This window comes from Pan paniscus, chromosome 16, assembly GCF_029289425.2.
Source record: "Pan paniscus chromosome 16, NHGRI_mPanPan1-v2.0_pri, whole genome shotgun sequence".
NCBI classification, from domain to species: Eukaryota; Metazoa; Chordata; class Mammalia; order Primates; family Hominidae; genus Pan; species Pan paniscus.
Window position 1 is genome coordinate 11,949,027 of NC_073265.2, and position 14,626 is coordinate 11,963,652.

General features: G+C 49.3%; 3 protein-coding genes across 3 annotated transcripts; all 3 read left to right on the top strand.

Annotated features, from left to right (window-relative positions):
- The first annotated feature begins 4,322 nt into the window (after nt 1-4,322).
- Nucleotides 4,323-5,067, top strand: LOC134729146 (TATA-box-binding protein-associated factor 11-like protein 5). Its single transcript, XM_063597013.1, has one exon. It carries the CDS (start codon nt 4,471-4,473, stop codon nt 5,065-5,067), a length of 597 nt encoding a protein of 198 aa, XP_063453083.1. The 5' UTR covers nt 4,323-4,470.
- Nucleotides 5,068-7,749: 2,682 nt separating this feature from the next.
- On the top strand, nt 7,750-8,494 carry LOC134729147 (TATA-box-binding protein-associated factor 11-like protein 5). The gene has a single exon (XM_063597014.1). The coding sequence runs from the start codon at nt 7,898-7,900 to the stop codon at nt 8,492-8,494; it is 597 nt and encodes a 198-aa protein (XP_063453084.1). The 5' UTR covers nt 7,750-7,897.
- Nucleotides 8,495-11,324: 2,830 nt separating this feature from the next.
- Nucleotides 11,325-11,921, top strand: LOC134729153 (TATA-box-binding protein-associated factor 11-like protein 5). Its single transcript, XM_063597020.1, has one exon. It carries the CDS (start codon nt 11,325-11,327, stop codon nt 11,919-11,921), a length of 597 nt encoding a protein of 198 aa, XP_063453090.1.
- Nucleotides 11,922-14,626: the final 2,705 nt, after the last annotated feature.

A 14,626-nucleotide genomic window follows, 5' to 3' on the forward strand; every position in this document is an offset into this window, starting at 1 on the left:
TGACGTAAAATAAAATTGAAATAATATTTTCACGTTTCCCTCACCCAGCCCATTTTATTTTCAGAGTATTCGATAAACCGCTTGTTTCCCTGTGCGTTAGAGAGTTTTTTTTTCTCAGACATCGAAGTTTTCTAATGCTCAACTTCGTAAAATGTCTCATTTTTTACTGTAAATAGTTTCTTTACTGTTGTGAAATGTGAACTTTGCGATTCTGTGAAGGAGACTGAATTCTGAAATGCCCCCTGCATTTCCCGCCCCTCAGAGACTCGCCCTGTGTCTGCCCCTCCCTTGGGTGTGGGCGGAAGCATGAATTGATGTGCCGGCCCAACTTCCTGATTAGATTAGGGCTATCCTGAACCAATGGCTGCTAAGGGCTGGGTCTAATTCAGTCATCTGAGCCCTTTGTAAGGGAGGACTGAACCCCCCTGTGAGTACGCTCCCCTGTGGGAGATTCCCCAGCACTGGCTGTGCACACCCAGGGGGCCTCACAGCCGAGTCCTGGGCAACACGGGTAGGAGCTGAGAGCATCCTCACGGCAGCCGGCAGAACCAACAAGTGGGCCTGGGGCTCACAACCCTAAGGCATTGTTGAATTCTGCCACCAACTCGAATCGGATCGAAGCCAGACCCTTCTCGGGTGGAGGCGACGACCACACAGCCAGACCCATCCTGGAGGTCCCTCGTGTGACTCTGAGCAGGAGGCGGTCACTTGGCCTAGCAGAACTTCTGACCTGTGAGCTGGTGTTTGTTTTAAATATCCCAAATTGGTGAGAATTCGTTCTGCATTGACCTAAAACTAACATACTCTCCTTCCACAAGTTTCTTCACATTGTGGAAGTGGGAAAATTCAGTGTGTGTGTGTTTGTGTGTGGGAAGGGGAGGCCGGGAGCCGTGTCCGGTTACGGCGAAACTGGCTCAGCAGAAGCACGGCAGCTAAAATCTTTGAAAGGTTCTCATCGCAGATCCAGAATCAAACCACCCCAGCCGGAACTTCTGCCTGTACAGCTGCTGTCACGGAGCAGGCTTGAATCTCACCCATGGAGACCGGCAGGCAAACAGGTGTGTCTGCTGAGATGCTCGCCATGCCCCGAGGTCTGAAGGGCAGCAAGAAGGATGGAATCCCTGAGGACCTAGATGGGAACTCGGAAGAACCCAGGGATCAGGAAGGTGAGCTCAGGAGTGAGGATGTCATGGACCTCCCAGAAGGTGACAATGAGGCCTCAGCCTCAGCTCCTCCTGCAGCCAAAAGACGGAAAACACATACAAAAGGCAAGAAGGAGAGGAAGCCCACCGTGGATGCAGAGGAGGCTCAGAGGATGACAACCCTGCTGTCTGCCATGTCTGAGGAGCAGCTGTCCCGCTACGAAGTGTGTCGCCGGTCAGCTTTCCCGAGAGCACGCATCGCGGGTCTGATGCGGGCTATCACTGGCGGTTCGGTGTCTGAGAACGCGGCCATTGCCATGGCTGGAATAGCCAAGGTCTTTGTCGGAGAGGTGGTGGAAGAGGCCCTGGACGTGTGTGAGATGTGGGGAGAGACGCCCCAGCTGCAGCCCAAGCATTTAAGGGAGGCCGTTCGCAGGTTAAAGCCCAAGGGCCTCTTCCCCAACAGCAACTGCAAAAGAATCATGTTCTAGGCCCGAGGCCAGAGGGCAGGGTCTGTTTGTGCAGGAAGAAGTACCGCGTTCATCTTCCAATGACAGGAGTGTGTGTGCTGGAGCTCCTGCATCTCAGTCCCACCTGGATTTACCCACGATCTCAGTGTCTTAAAATGTGCAGTTGCCCTTACCTGGATGAAGACAGCAGATCGCTTCATAGGAGCCTTGGCTAAATCTTTGGGCATTTTAATGGGATGTGGAGGCGTTTTTCTATGTCTTTCCAGTTGGAGGACTCAAGGTGCCTGGGCCCAGAGCATCCCGTGGACAGGCAGCCGCATTCAGAGAGGGAAGCCCTTCCCAGGAGATCTGTATGGTTTCCCGCTGAAGCCTGGTGTAGCTGTCTCTTAGCTTGTATGCTTCTGTCTGGGTTCCAGTGATTGGAGCTTGCAGAAACGTTTCCCCGATTGTTGTTCTCCTGTACCTTTTCAATGCTCATATGTATTTTTGTGAGCCATCACGAAAACAGTTAAACTGATCAACTGATTTCCAAACTGCAGACATCAAAATGAAATCACAAAGCACTTTTTTTCCCCCTAAGTTGACTCTTCTATTCCTGCCTGCTGTGCTTTATGTCAGCAAGTGACCCTTTCCTGCATTATAATGCAATATAGTATAGATACATCATGTAAGACTAGAGAGAAACCAATTCCAAAACCACCTTTCCTCAAGCCGCCATTTGTAACGATCATATGGGCGGTTTAAAGGACACAGAGAGAGCCCATTGATACTTCACTGTCGCTACACGTGGTGACTTTTCCAGTGCTTCCGGAGACACTGAAATTTAGTTCCAAACATTGCCTTAGAGGATTCTTGATTTTATTCATTCTACCGATGATCCGCTCAGAAAATCAAACCTGAGTACGGAGACATTGGAGAAGTCGTTAAACTATTGGACCAAGTCGGTTCGTCACGAGTGACAAAGTTATTCCACACTCTACTTGTACATACTCTGCTTTACCTTCGTGATGGAAAAGAGTAATTTTTCGCTATAGAGTAAAAACCCGAGATTTATTATGGAATCAGCGTGAACCTTCCCAGCACAGCTCACAGATCATACGCCAAAAATTACCCTGTGATTCCGTCTCAAAAATTCTCTGTAGTGACCTGTGAATTGACAGCTCGTGAGGACATTCTTTAGTTTGGCTGAAACCAAAAAACCTGAAACCATCGAAACTGAAAAAAACGGAGTCTGCCAAATTCTGCCTCTTACCCTTTCAGCTACCATGCCACGTTCAACTATTGTACTTGATAAGTATTGGAAACTGAAGGTACTGATAATTTCAATAGAGTTTCACCAAAGTAGTATTTCTTGTGAGAAAGCCATAATCTCATCAGTAATGCCTTTCTAGAAGATCCAACAGGAAAGATGAACTAGCAACTCATCCTGACAAGAAAGTAAAACTCAGGAAAAATCCTAAGGCAGAGCAGCTTCGGGCTTCAGCGTGAAACTCTCATAGTCTGGGCGCGGTGGCTCACGCCTATAGTCCCTTCTCTTTGGGAAGCCAAAGTGGGGCAGATCACCTGAAGTCAGCAGTTCAAGACCAGCCTGGCCAAAATGGTGAAACCTCGTCTCTACTTGAAAAGATACAAAAATTTGCCCGGCGTGGCAGCGCGCACATTTAGTCCCAGCCGCTCTGGAGGCTGAGGCAGGAGAATCCGTTGAGCCTAGGATGCCGAGGCTGCAGTGGACTGAGAGCGGGCCGCTGTAATCCAGCCTGGGGGACAGAGCGAGACTCTGTCTCAGAAATAAACAAATAAACCAAACTAAACTAAGATAAAATGACGTAAAATAAAATTGAAATAATATTTTCACGTTTCCCTCACCCAGCCCATTTTATTTTCAGAGTATTTGATAAACCGCTTGTTTCCCTGTGCGTTAGAGAGTTTTTTTTTCTCAGACATCGAAGTTTTCTAATGCTCAACTTCGTAAAATGTCTCATTTTTTACTGTAAATAGTTTCTTTACTGTTGTGAAATGTGAACTTTGCGATTCTGTGAAGGAGACTGAATTCTGAAATGCCCCCTGCATTTCCCGCCCCTCAGAGACTCGCCCTGTGTCTGCCCCTCCCTTGGGTGTGGGCGGAAGCATGAATTGATGTGCCGGCCCAACTTCCTGATTAGATTAGGGCTATCCTGAACCAATGGCTGCTAAGGGCTGGGTCTAATTCAGTCATCTGAGCCCTTTGTAAGGGAGGACTGAACCCCCCTGTGAGTACGCTCCCCTGTGGGAGATTCCCCAGCACTGGCTGTGCACACCCAGGGGGCCTCACAGCCGAGTCCTGGGCAACACGGGTAGGAGCTGAGAGCATCCTCACGGCAGCCGGCAGAACCAACAAGTGGGCCTGGGGCTCACAACCCTAAGGCATTGTTGAATTCTGCCACCAACTCGAATCGGATCGAAGCCAGACCCTTCTCGGGTGGAGGCGACGACCACACAGCCAGACCCATCCTGGAGGTCCCTCGTGTGACTCTGAGCAGGAGGCGGTCACTTGGCCTAGCAGAACTTCTGACCTGTGAGCTGGTGTTTGTTTTAAATATCCCAAATTGGTGAGAATTCGTTCTGCATTGACCTAAAACTAACATACTCTCCTTCCACAAGTTTCTTCACATTGTGGAAGTGGGAAAATTCAGTGTGTGTGTGTTTGTGTGTGGGAAGGGGAGGCCGGGAGCCGTGTCCGGTTACGGCGAAACTGGCTCAGCAGAAGCACGGCAGCTAAAATCTCTGAAAGGTTCTCATCGCAGATCCAGAATCAAACCACCCCAGCCGGAACTTCTGCCTGTACAGCTGCTGTCACGGAGCAGGCTTGAATCTCACCCATGGAGACCGGCAGGCAAACAGGTGTGTCTGCTGAGATGCTCGCCATGCCCCGAGGTCTGAAGGGCAGCAAGAAGGATGGAATCCCTGAGGACCTAGATGGGAACTCGGAAGAACCCAGGGATCAGGAAGGTGAGCTCAGGAGTGAGGATGTCATGGACCTCCCAGAAGGTGACAATGAGGCCTCAGCCTCAGCTCCTCCTGCAGCCAAAAGACGGAAAACACATACGAAAGGCAAGAAGGAGAGGAAGCCCACCGTGGATGCAGAGGAGGCTCAGAGGATGACAACCCTGCTGTCTGCCATGTCTGAGGAGCAGCTGTCCCGCTACGAAGTGTGTCGCCGGTCAGCTTTCCCGAGAGCACGCATCGCGGGTCTGATGCGGGCTATCACTGGCGGTTCGGTGTCTGAGAACGCGGCCATTGCCATGGCTGGAATAGCCAAGGTCTTTGTCGGAGAGGTGGTGGAAGAGGCCCTGGACGTGTGTGAGATGTGGGGAGAGACGCCCCCGCTGCAGCCCAAGCATTTAAGGGAGGCCGTTCGCAGGTTAAAGCCCAAGGGCCTCTTCCCCAACAGCAACTGCAAAAGAATCATGTTCTAGGCCCGAGGCCAGAGGGCAGGGTCTGTTTGTGCAGGAAGAAGTACCGCGTTCATCTTCCAATGACAGGAGTGTGTGTGCTGGAGCTCCTGCATCTCAGTCCCACCTGGATTTACCCACGATCTCAGTGTCTTAAAATGTGCAGTTGCCCTTACCTGGATGAAGACAGCAGATCGCTTCATAGGAGCCTTGGCTAAATCTTTGGGCATTTTAATGGGATGTGGAGGCGTTTTTCTATGTCTTTCCAGTTGGAGGACTCAAGGTGCCTGGGCCCAGAGCATCCCGTGGACAGGCAGCCGCATTCAGAGAGGGAAGCCCTTCCCAGGAGATCTGTATGGTTTCCCGCTGAAGCCTGGTGTAGCTGTCTCTTAGCTTGTATGCTTCTGTCTGGGTTCCAGTGATTGGAGAAATGTTTCCCCGATTGTTGTTCTCCTGTACCTTTTCAATGCTCATATGTATTTTTGTGAGCCATCACGAAAACAGTTAAACTGATCAACTGATTTCCAAACTGCAGACATCAAAATGAAATCACAAAGCACTTTTTTTCCCCCTAAGTTGACTCTTCTATTCCTGCCTGCTGTGCTTTATGTCAGCAAGTGACCCTTTCCTGCATTATAATGCAATATAGTATAGATACATCATGTAAGACTAGAGAGAAACCAATTCCAAAACCACCTTTCCTCAAGCCGCCATTTGTAACGATCATATGGGCGGTTTAAAGGACACAGAGAGAGCCCATTGATACTTCACTGTCGCTACACGTGGTGACTTTTCCAGTGCTTCCGGAGACACTGAAATTTAGTTCCAAACATTGCCTTAGAGGATTCTTGATTTTATTCATTCTACCGATGATCCGCTCAGAAAATCAAACCTGAGTACGGAGACATTGGAGAAGTCGTTAAACTATTGGACCAAGTCGGTTCGTCACGAGTGACAAAGTTATTCCACACTCTACTTGTACATACTCTGCTTTACCTTCGTGATGGAAAAGAGTAATTTTTCGCTATAGAGTAAAAACCCGAGATTTATTATGGAATCAGCGTGAACCTTCCCAGCACAGCTCACAGATCATACGCCAAAAATTACCCTGTGATTCCGTCTCAAAAATTCTCTGTAGTGACCTGTGAATTGACAGCTCGTGAGGACATTCTTTAGTTTGGCTGAAACCAAAAAACCTGAAACCATCGAAACTGAAAAAAACGGAGTCTGCCAAATTCTGCCTCTTACCCTTTCAGCTACCATGCCACGTTCAACTATTGTACTTGATAAGTATTGGAAACTGAAGGTACTGATAATTTCAATAGAGTTTCACCAAAGTAGTATTTCTTGTGAGAAAGCCATAATCTCATCAGTAATGCCTTTCTAGAAGATCCAACAGGAAAGATGAACTAGCAACTCATCCTGACAAGAAAGTAAAACTCAGGAAAAATCCTAAGGCAGAGCAGCTTCGGGCTTCAGCGTGAAACTCTCATAGTCTGGGCGCGGTGGCTCACGCCTATAGTCCCTTCTCTTTGGGAAGCCAAAGTGGGGCAGATCACCTGAAGTCAGCAGTTCAAGACCAGCCTGGCCAAAATGGTGAAACCTCGTCTCTACTTGAAAAGATACAAAAATTTGCCCGGCGTGGCAGCGCGCACATTTAGTCCCAGCCGCTCTGGAGGCTGAGGCAGGAGAATCCGTTGAGCCTAGGATGCCGAGGCTGCAGTGGACTGAGAGCGGGCCGCTGTAATCCAGCCTGGGGGACAGAGCGAGACTCTGTCTCAGAAATAAACAAATAAACCAAACTAAACTAAGATAAAATGACGTAAAATAAAATTGAAATAATATTTTCACGTTTCCCTCACCCAGCCCATTTTATTTTCAGAGTATTTGATAAACCGCTTGTTTCCCTGTGCGTTAGAGAGTTTTTTTTTCTCAGACATCGAAGTTTTCTAATGCTCAACTTCGTAAAATGTCTCATTTTTTACTGTAAATAGTTTCTTTACTGTTGTGAAATGTGAACTTTGCGATTCTGTGAAGGAGACTGAATTCTGAAATGCCCCCTGCATTTCCCGCCCCTCAGAGACTCGCCCTGTGTCTGCCCCTCCCTTGGGTGTGGGCGGAAGCATGAATTGATGTGCCGGCCCAACTTCCTGATTAGATTAGGGCTATCCTGAACCAATGGCTGCTAAGGGCTGGGTCTAATTCAGTCATCTGAGCCCTTTGTAAGGGAGGACTGAACCCCCCTGTGAGTACGCTCCCCTGTGGGAGATTCCCCAGCACTGGCTGTGCACACCCAGGGGGCCTCACAGCCGAGTCCTGGGCAACACGGGTAGGAGCTGAGAGCATCCTCACGGCAGCCGGCAGAACCAACAAGTGGGCCTGGGGCTCACAACCCTAAGGCATTGTTGAATTCTGCCACCAACTCGAATCGGATCGAAGCCAGACCCTTCTCGGGTGGAGGCGACGACCACACAGCCAGACCCATCCTGGAGGTCCCTCGTGTGACTCTGAGCAGGAGGCGGTCACTTGGCCTAGCAGAACTTCTGACCTGTGAGCTGGTGTTTGTTTTAAATATCCCAAATTGGTGAGAATTCGTTCTGCATTGACCTAAAACTAACATACTCTCCTTCCACAAGTTTCTTCACATTGTGGAAGTGGGAAAATTCAGTGTGTGTGTGTTTGTGTGTGGGAAGGGGAGGCCGGGAGCCGTGTCCGGTTACGGCGAAACTGGCTCAGCAGAAGCACGGCAGCTAAAATCTCTGAAAGGTTCTCATCGCAGATCCAGAATCAAACCACCCCAGCCGGAACTTCTGCCTGTACAGCTGCTGTCACGGAGCAGGCTTGAATCTCACCCATGGAGACCGGCAGGCAAACAGGTGTGTCTGCTGAGATGCTCGCCATGCCCCGAGGTCTGAAGGGCAGCAAGAAGGATGGAATCCCTGAGGACCTAGATGGGAACTCGGAAGAACCCAGGGATCAGGAAGGTGAGCTCAGGAGTGAGGATGTCATGGACCTCCCAGAAGGTGACAATGAGGCCTCAGCCTCAGCTCCTCCTGCAGCCAAAAGACGGAAAACACATACGAAAGGCAAGAAGGAGAGGAAGCCCACCGTGGATGCAGAGGAGGCTCAGAGGATGACAACCCTGCTGTCTGCCATGTCTGAGGAGCAGCTGTCCCGCTACGAAGTGTGTCGCCGGTCAGCTTTCCCGAGAGCACGCATCGCGGGTCTGATGCGGGCTATCACTGGCGGTTCGGTGTCTGAGAACGCGGCCATTGCCATGGCTGGAATAGCCAAGGTCTTTGTCGGAGAGGTGGTGGAAGAGGCCCTGGACGTGTGTGAGATGTGGGGAGAGACGCCCCCGCTGCAGCCCAAGCATTTAAGGGAGGCCGTTCGCAGGTTAAAGCCCAAGGGCCTCTTCCCCAACAGCAACTGCAAAAGAATCATGTTCTAGGCCCGAGGCCAGAGGGCAGGGTCTGTTTGTGCAGGAAGAAGTACCGCGTTCATCTTCCAATGACAGGAGTGTGTGTGCTGGAGCTCCTGCATCTCAGTCCCACCTGGATTTACCCACGATCTCAGTGTCTTAAAATGTGCAGTTGCCCTTACCTGGATGAAGACAGCAGATCGCTTCATAGGAGCCTTGGCTAAATCTTTGGGCATTTTAATGGGATGTGGAGGCGTTTTTCTATGTCTTTCCAGTTGGAGGACTCAAGGTGCCTGGGCCCAGAGCATCCCGTGGACAGGCAGCCGCATTCAGAGAGGGAAGCCCTTCCCAGGAGATCTGTATGGTTTCCCGCTGAAGCCTGGTGTAGCTGTCTCTTAGCTTGTATGCTTCTGTCTGGGTTCCAGTGATTGGAGAAATGTTTCCCCGATTGTTGTTCTCCTGTACCTTTTCAATGCTCATATGTATTTTTGTGAGCCATCACGAAAACAGTTAAACTGATCAACTGATTTCCAAACTGCAGACATCAAAATGAAATCACAAAGCACTTTTTTTCCCCCTAAGTTGACTCTTCTATTCCTGCCTGCTGTGCTTTATGTCAGCAAGTGACCCTTTCCTGCATTATAATGCAATATAGTATAGATACATCATGTAAGACTAGAGAGAAACCAATTCCAAAACCACCTTTCCTCAAGCCGCCATTTGTAACGATCATATGGGCGGTTTAAAGGACACAGAGAGAGCCCATTGATACTTCACTGTCGCTACACGTGGTGACTTTTCCAGCGCTTCCGGAGACACTGAAATTTAGTTCCAAACATTGCCTTAGAGGATTCTTGATTTTATTCATTCTACCGATGATCCGCTCAGAAAATCAAACCTGAGTACGGAGACATTGGAGAAGTCGTTAAACTATTGGACCAAGTCGGTTCGTCACGAGTGACAAAGTTATTCCACACTCTACTTGTACATACTCTGCTTTACCTTCGTGATGGAAAAGAGTAATTTTTCGCTATAGAGTAAAAACCCGAGATTTATTATGGAATCAGCGTGAACCTTCCCAGCACAGCTCACAGATCATACGCCAAAAATTACCCTGTGATTCCGTCTCAAAAATTCTCTGTAGTGACCTGTGAATTGACAGCTCGTGAGGACATTCTTTAGTTTGGCTGAAACCAAAAAACCTGAAACCATCGAAACTGAAAAAAACGGAGTCTGCCAAATTCTGCCTCTTACCCTTTCAGCTACCATGCCACGTTCAACTATTGTACTTGATAAGTATTGGAAACTGAAGGTACTGATAATTTCAATAGAGTTTCACCAAAGCAGTATTTCTTGTGAGAAAGCCATAATCTCATCAGTAATGCCTTTCTAGAAGATCCAACAGGAAAGATGAACTAGCAACTCATCCTGACAAGAAAGTAAAACTCAGGAAAAATCCTAAGGCAGAGCAGCTTCGGGCTTCAGCGTGAAACTCTCATAGTCTGGGCGCGGTGGCTCACGCCTATAGTCCCTTCTCTTTGGGAAGCCAAAGTGGGGCAGATCACCTGAAGTCAGCAGTTCAAGACCAGCCTGGCCAAAATGGTGAAACCTCGTCTCTACTTGAAAAGATACAAAAATTTGCCCGGCGTGGCAGCGCGCACATTTAGTCCCAGCCGCTCTGGAGGCTGAGGCAGGAGAATCCGTTGAGCCTAGGATGCCGAGGCTGCAGTGGGCTGAGAGCGGGCCGCTGTAATCCAGCCTGGGGGACAGAGCGAGACTCTGTCTCAGAAATAAACAAATAAACCAAACTAAACTAAGATAAAATGACGTAAAATAAAATTGAAATAATATTTTCACGTTTCCCTCACCCAGCCCATTTTATTTTCAGAGTATTCGATAAACCGCTTGTTTCCCTGTGCGTTAGAGAGTTTTTTTTTCTCAGACATCGAAGTTTTCTAATGCTCAACTTCGTAAAATGTCTCATTTTTTACTGTAAATAGTTTCTTTACTGTTGTGAAATGTGAACTTTGCGATTCTGTGAAGGAGACTGAATTCTGAAATGCCCCCTGCATTTCCCGCCCCTCAGAGACTCGCCCTGTGTCTGCCCCTCCCTTGGGTGTGGGCGGAAGCATGAATTGATGTGCCGGCCCAACTTCCTGATTAGATTAGGGCTATCCTGAACCAATGGCTGCTAAGGGCTGGGTCTAATTCAGTCATCTGAGCCCTTTGTAAGGGAGGACTGAACCCCCCTGTGAGTACGCTCCCCTGTGGGAGATTCCCCAGCACTGGCTGTGCACACCCAGGGGGCCTCACAGCCGAGTCCTGGGCAACACGGGTAGGAGCTGAGAGCATCCTCACGGCAGCCGGCAGAACCAACAAGTGGGCCTGGGGCTCACAACCCTAAGGCATTGTTGAATTCTGCCACCAACTCGAATCGGATCGAAGCCAGACCCTTCTCGGGTGGAGGCGACGACCACACAGCCAGACCCATCCTGGAGGTCCCTCGTGTGACTCTGAGCAGGAGGCGGTCACTTGGCCTAGCAGAACTTCTGACCTGTGAGCTGGTGTTTGTTTTAAATATCCCAAATTGGTGAGAATTCGTTCTGCATTGACCTAAAACTAACATACTCTCCTTCCACAAGTTTCTTCACATTGTGGAAGTGGGAAAATTCAGTGTGTGTGTGTTTGTGTGTGGGAAGGGGAGGCCGGGAGCCGTGTCCGGTTACGGCGAAACTGGCTCAGCAGAAGCACGGCAGCTAAAATCTTTGAAAGGTTCTCATCGCAGATCCAGAATCAAACCACCCCAGCCGGAACTTCTGCCTGTACAGCTGCTGTCACGGAGCAGGCTTGAATCTCACCCATGGAGACCGGCAGGCAAACAGGTGTGTCTGCTGAGATGCTCGCCATGCCCCGAGGTCTGAAGGGCAGCAAGAAGGATGGAATCCCTGAGGACCTAGATGGGAACTCGGAAGAACCCAGGGATCAGGAAGGTGAGCTCAGGAGTGAGGATGTCATGGACCTCCCAGAAGGTGACAATGAGGCCTCAGCCTCAGCTCCTCCTGCAGCCAAAAGACGGAAAACACATACGAAAGGCAAGAAGGAGAGGAAGCCCACCGTGGATGCAGAGGAGGCTCAGAGGATGACAACCCTGCTGTCTGCCATGTCTGAGGAGCAGCTGTCCCGCTACGAAGTGTGTCGCCGGTCAGCTTTCCCGAGAGCACGCATCGCGGGTCTGATGCGGGCTATCACTGGCGGTTCGGTGTCTGAGAACGCGGCCATTGCCATGGCTGGAATAGCCAAGGTCTTTGTCGGAGAGGTGGTGGAAGAGGCCCTGGACGTGTGTGAGATGTGGGGAGAGACGCCCCCGCTGCAGCCCAAGCATTTAAGGGAGGCCGTTCGCAGGTTAAAGCCCAAGGGCCTCTTCCCCAACAGCAACTGCAAAAGAATCATGTTCTAGGCCCGAGGCCAGAGGGCAGGGTCTGTTTGTGCAGGAAGAAGTACCGCGTTCATCTTCCAATGACAGGAGTGTGTGTGCTGGAGCTCCTGCATCTCAGTCCCACCTGGATTTACCCACGATCTCAGTGTCTTAAAATGTGCAGTTGCCCTTACCTGGATGAAGACAGCAGATCGCTTCATAGGAGCCTTGGCTAAATCTTTGGGCATTTTAATGGGATGTGGAGGCGTTTTTCTATGTCTTTCCAGTTGGAGGACTCAAGGTGCCTGGGCCCAGAGCATCCCGTGGACAGGCAGCCGCATTCAGAGAGGGAAGCCCTTCCCAGGAGATCTGTATGGTTTCCCGCTGAAGCCTGGTGTAGCTGTCTCTTAGCTTGTATGCTTCTGTCTGGGTTCCAGTGATTGGAGCTTGCAGAAATGTTTCCCCGATTGTTGTTCTCCTGTACCTTTTCAATGCTCATATGTATTTTTGTGAGCCATCACGAAAACAGTTAAACTGATCAACTGATTTCCAAACTGCAGACATCAAAATGAAATCACAAAGCACTTTTTTTCCCCCTAAGTTGACTCTTCTATTCCTGCCTGCTGTGCTTTATGTCAGCAAGTGACCCTTTCCTGCATTATAATGCAATATAGTATAGATACATCATGTAAGACTAGAGAGAAACCAATTCCAAAACCACCTTTCCTCAAGCCGCCATTTGTAACGATCATATGGGCGGTTTAAAGGACACAGAGAGAGCCCATTGATACTTCACTGTCGCTACACGTGGTGACTTTTCCAGCGCTTCCGGAGACACTGAAATTTAGTTCCAAACATTGCCTTAGAGGATTCTTGATTTTATTCATTCTACCGATGATCCGCTCAGAAAATCAAACCTGAGTACGGAGACATTGGAGAAGTCGTTAAACTATTGGACCAAGTCGGTTCGTCACGAGTGACAAAGTTATTCCACACTCTACTTGTACATACTCTGCTTTACCTTCGTGATGGAAAAGAGTAATTTTTCGCTATAGAGTAAAAACCCGAGATTTATTATGGAATCAGCGTGAACCTTCCCAGCACAGCTCACAGATCATACGCCAAAAATTACCCTGTGATTCCGTCTCAAAAATTCTCTGTAGTGACCTGTGAATTGACAGCTCGTGAGGACATTCTTTAGTTTGGCTGAAACCAAAAAACCTGAAACCATCGAAACTGAAAAAAACGGAGTCTGCCAAATTCTGCCTCTTACCCTTTCAGCTACCATGCCACGTTCAACTATTGTACTTGATAAGTATTGGAAACTGAAGGTACTGATAATTTCAATAGAGTTTCACCAAAGCAGTATTTCTTGTGAGAAAGCCATAATCTCATCAGTAATGCCTTTCTAGAAGATCCAACAGGAAAGATGAACTAGCAACTCATCCTGACAAGAAAGTAAAACTCAGGAAAAATCCTAAGGCAGAGCAGCTTCGGGCTTCAGCGTGAAACTCTCATAGTCTGGGCGCGGTGGCTCACGCCTATAGTCCCTTCTCTTTGGGAAGCCAAAGTGGGGCAGATCACCTGAAGTCAGCAGTTCAAGACCAGCCTGGCCAAAATGGTGAAACCTCGTCTCTACTTGAAAAGATACAAAAATTTGCCCGGCGTGGCAGCGCGCACATTTAGTCCCAGCCGCTCTGGAGGCTGAGGCAGGAGAATCCGTTGAGCCTAGGATGCCGAGGCTGCAGTGGGCTGAGAGCGGGCCGCTGTAATCCAGCCTGGGGGACAGAGCGAGACTCTGTCTCAGAAATAAACAAATAAACCAAACTAAACTAAGATAAAATGACGTAAAATAAAATTGAAATAATATTTTCACGTTTCCCTCACCCAGCCCATTTTATTTTCAGAGTATTCGATAAACCGCTTGTTTCCCTGTGCGTTAGAGAGTTTTTTTTTCTCAGACATCGAAGTTTTCTAATGCTCAACTTCGTAAAATGTCTCATTTTTTACTGTAAATAGTTTCTTTACTGTTGTGAAATGTGAACTTTGCGATTCTGTGAAGGAGACTGAATTCTGAAATGCCCCCTGCATTTCCCGCCCCTCAGAGACTCGCCCTGTGTCTGCCCCTCCCTTGGGTGTGGGCGGAAGCATGGATTGATGTGCCGGCCCAACTTCCTGATTAGATTAGGGCTATCCTGAACCAATGGCTGCTAAGGGCTGGGTCTAATTCAGTCATCTGAGCCCTTTGTAAGGGAGGACTGAACCCCCCTGTGAGTACGCTCCCCTGTGGGAGATTCCCCAGCACTGGCTGTGCACACCCAGGGGGCCTCACAGCCGAGTCCTGGGCAACACGGGTAGGAGCTGAGAGCATCCTCACGGCAGCCGGCAGAACCAACAAGTGGGCCTGGGGCTCACAACCCTAAGGCATTGTTGAATTCTGCCACCAACTCGAATCGGATCGAAGCCAGACCCTTCTCGGGTGGAGGCGACGACCACACAGCCAGACCCATCCTGGAGGTCCCTCGTGTGACTCTGAGCAGGAGGCGGTCACTTGGCCTAGCAGAACTTCTGACCTGTGAGCTGGTGTTTGTTTTAAATATCCCAAATTGGTGAGAATTCGTTCTGCATTGACCTAAAACTAACATACTCTCCTTCCACAAGTTTCTTCACATTGTGGAAGTGGGAAAATTCAGTGTGTGTGTGTTTGTGTGTGGGAAGGGGAGGCCGGGAGCCGTGTCCGGTTACGG

Coding starts and splice junctions, on each gene's coding strand:
- LOC134729146 (XM_063597013.1), top strand. CDS start 4,471: ATGGAGACCGGCAGGCAAACAGGTGTGTCTGCTGAGATGCTCGCCATG.
- LOC134729153 (XM_063597020.1), top strand. CDS start 11,325: ATGGAGACCGGCAGGCAAACAGGTGTGTCTGCTGAGATGCTCGCCATG.
- LOC134729147 (XM_063597014.1), top strand. CDS start 7,898: ATGGAGACCGGCAGGCAAACAGGTGTGTCTGCTGAGATGCTCGCCATG.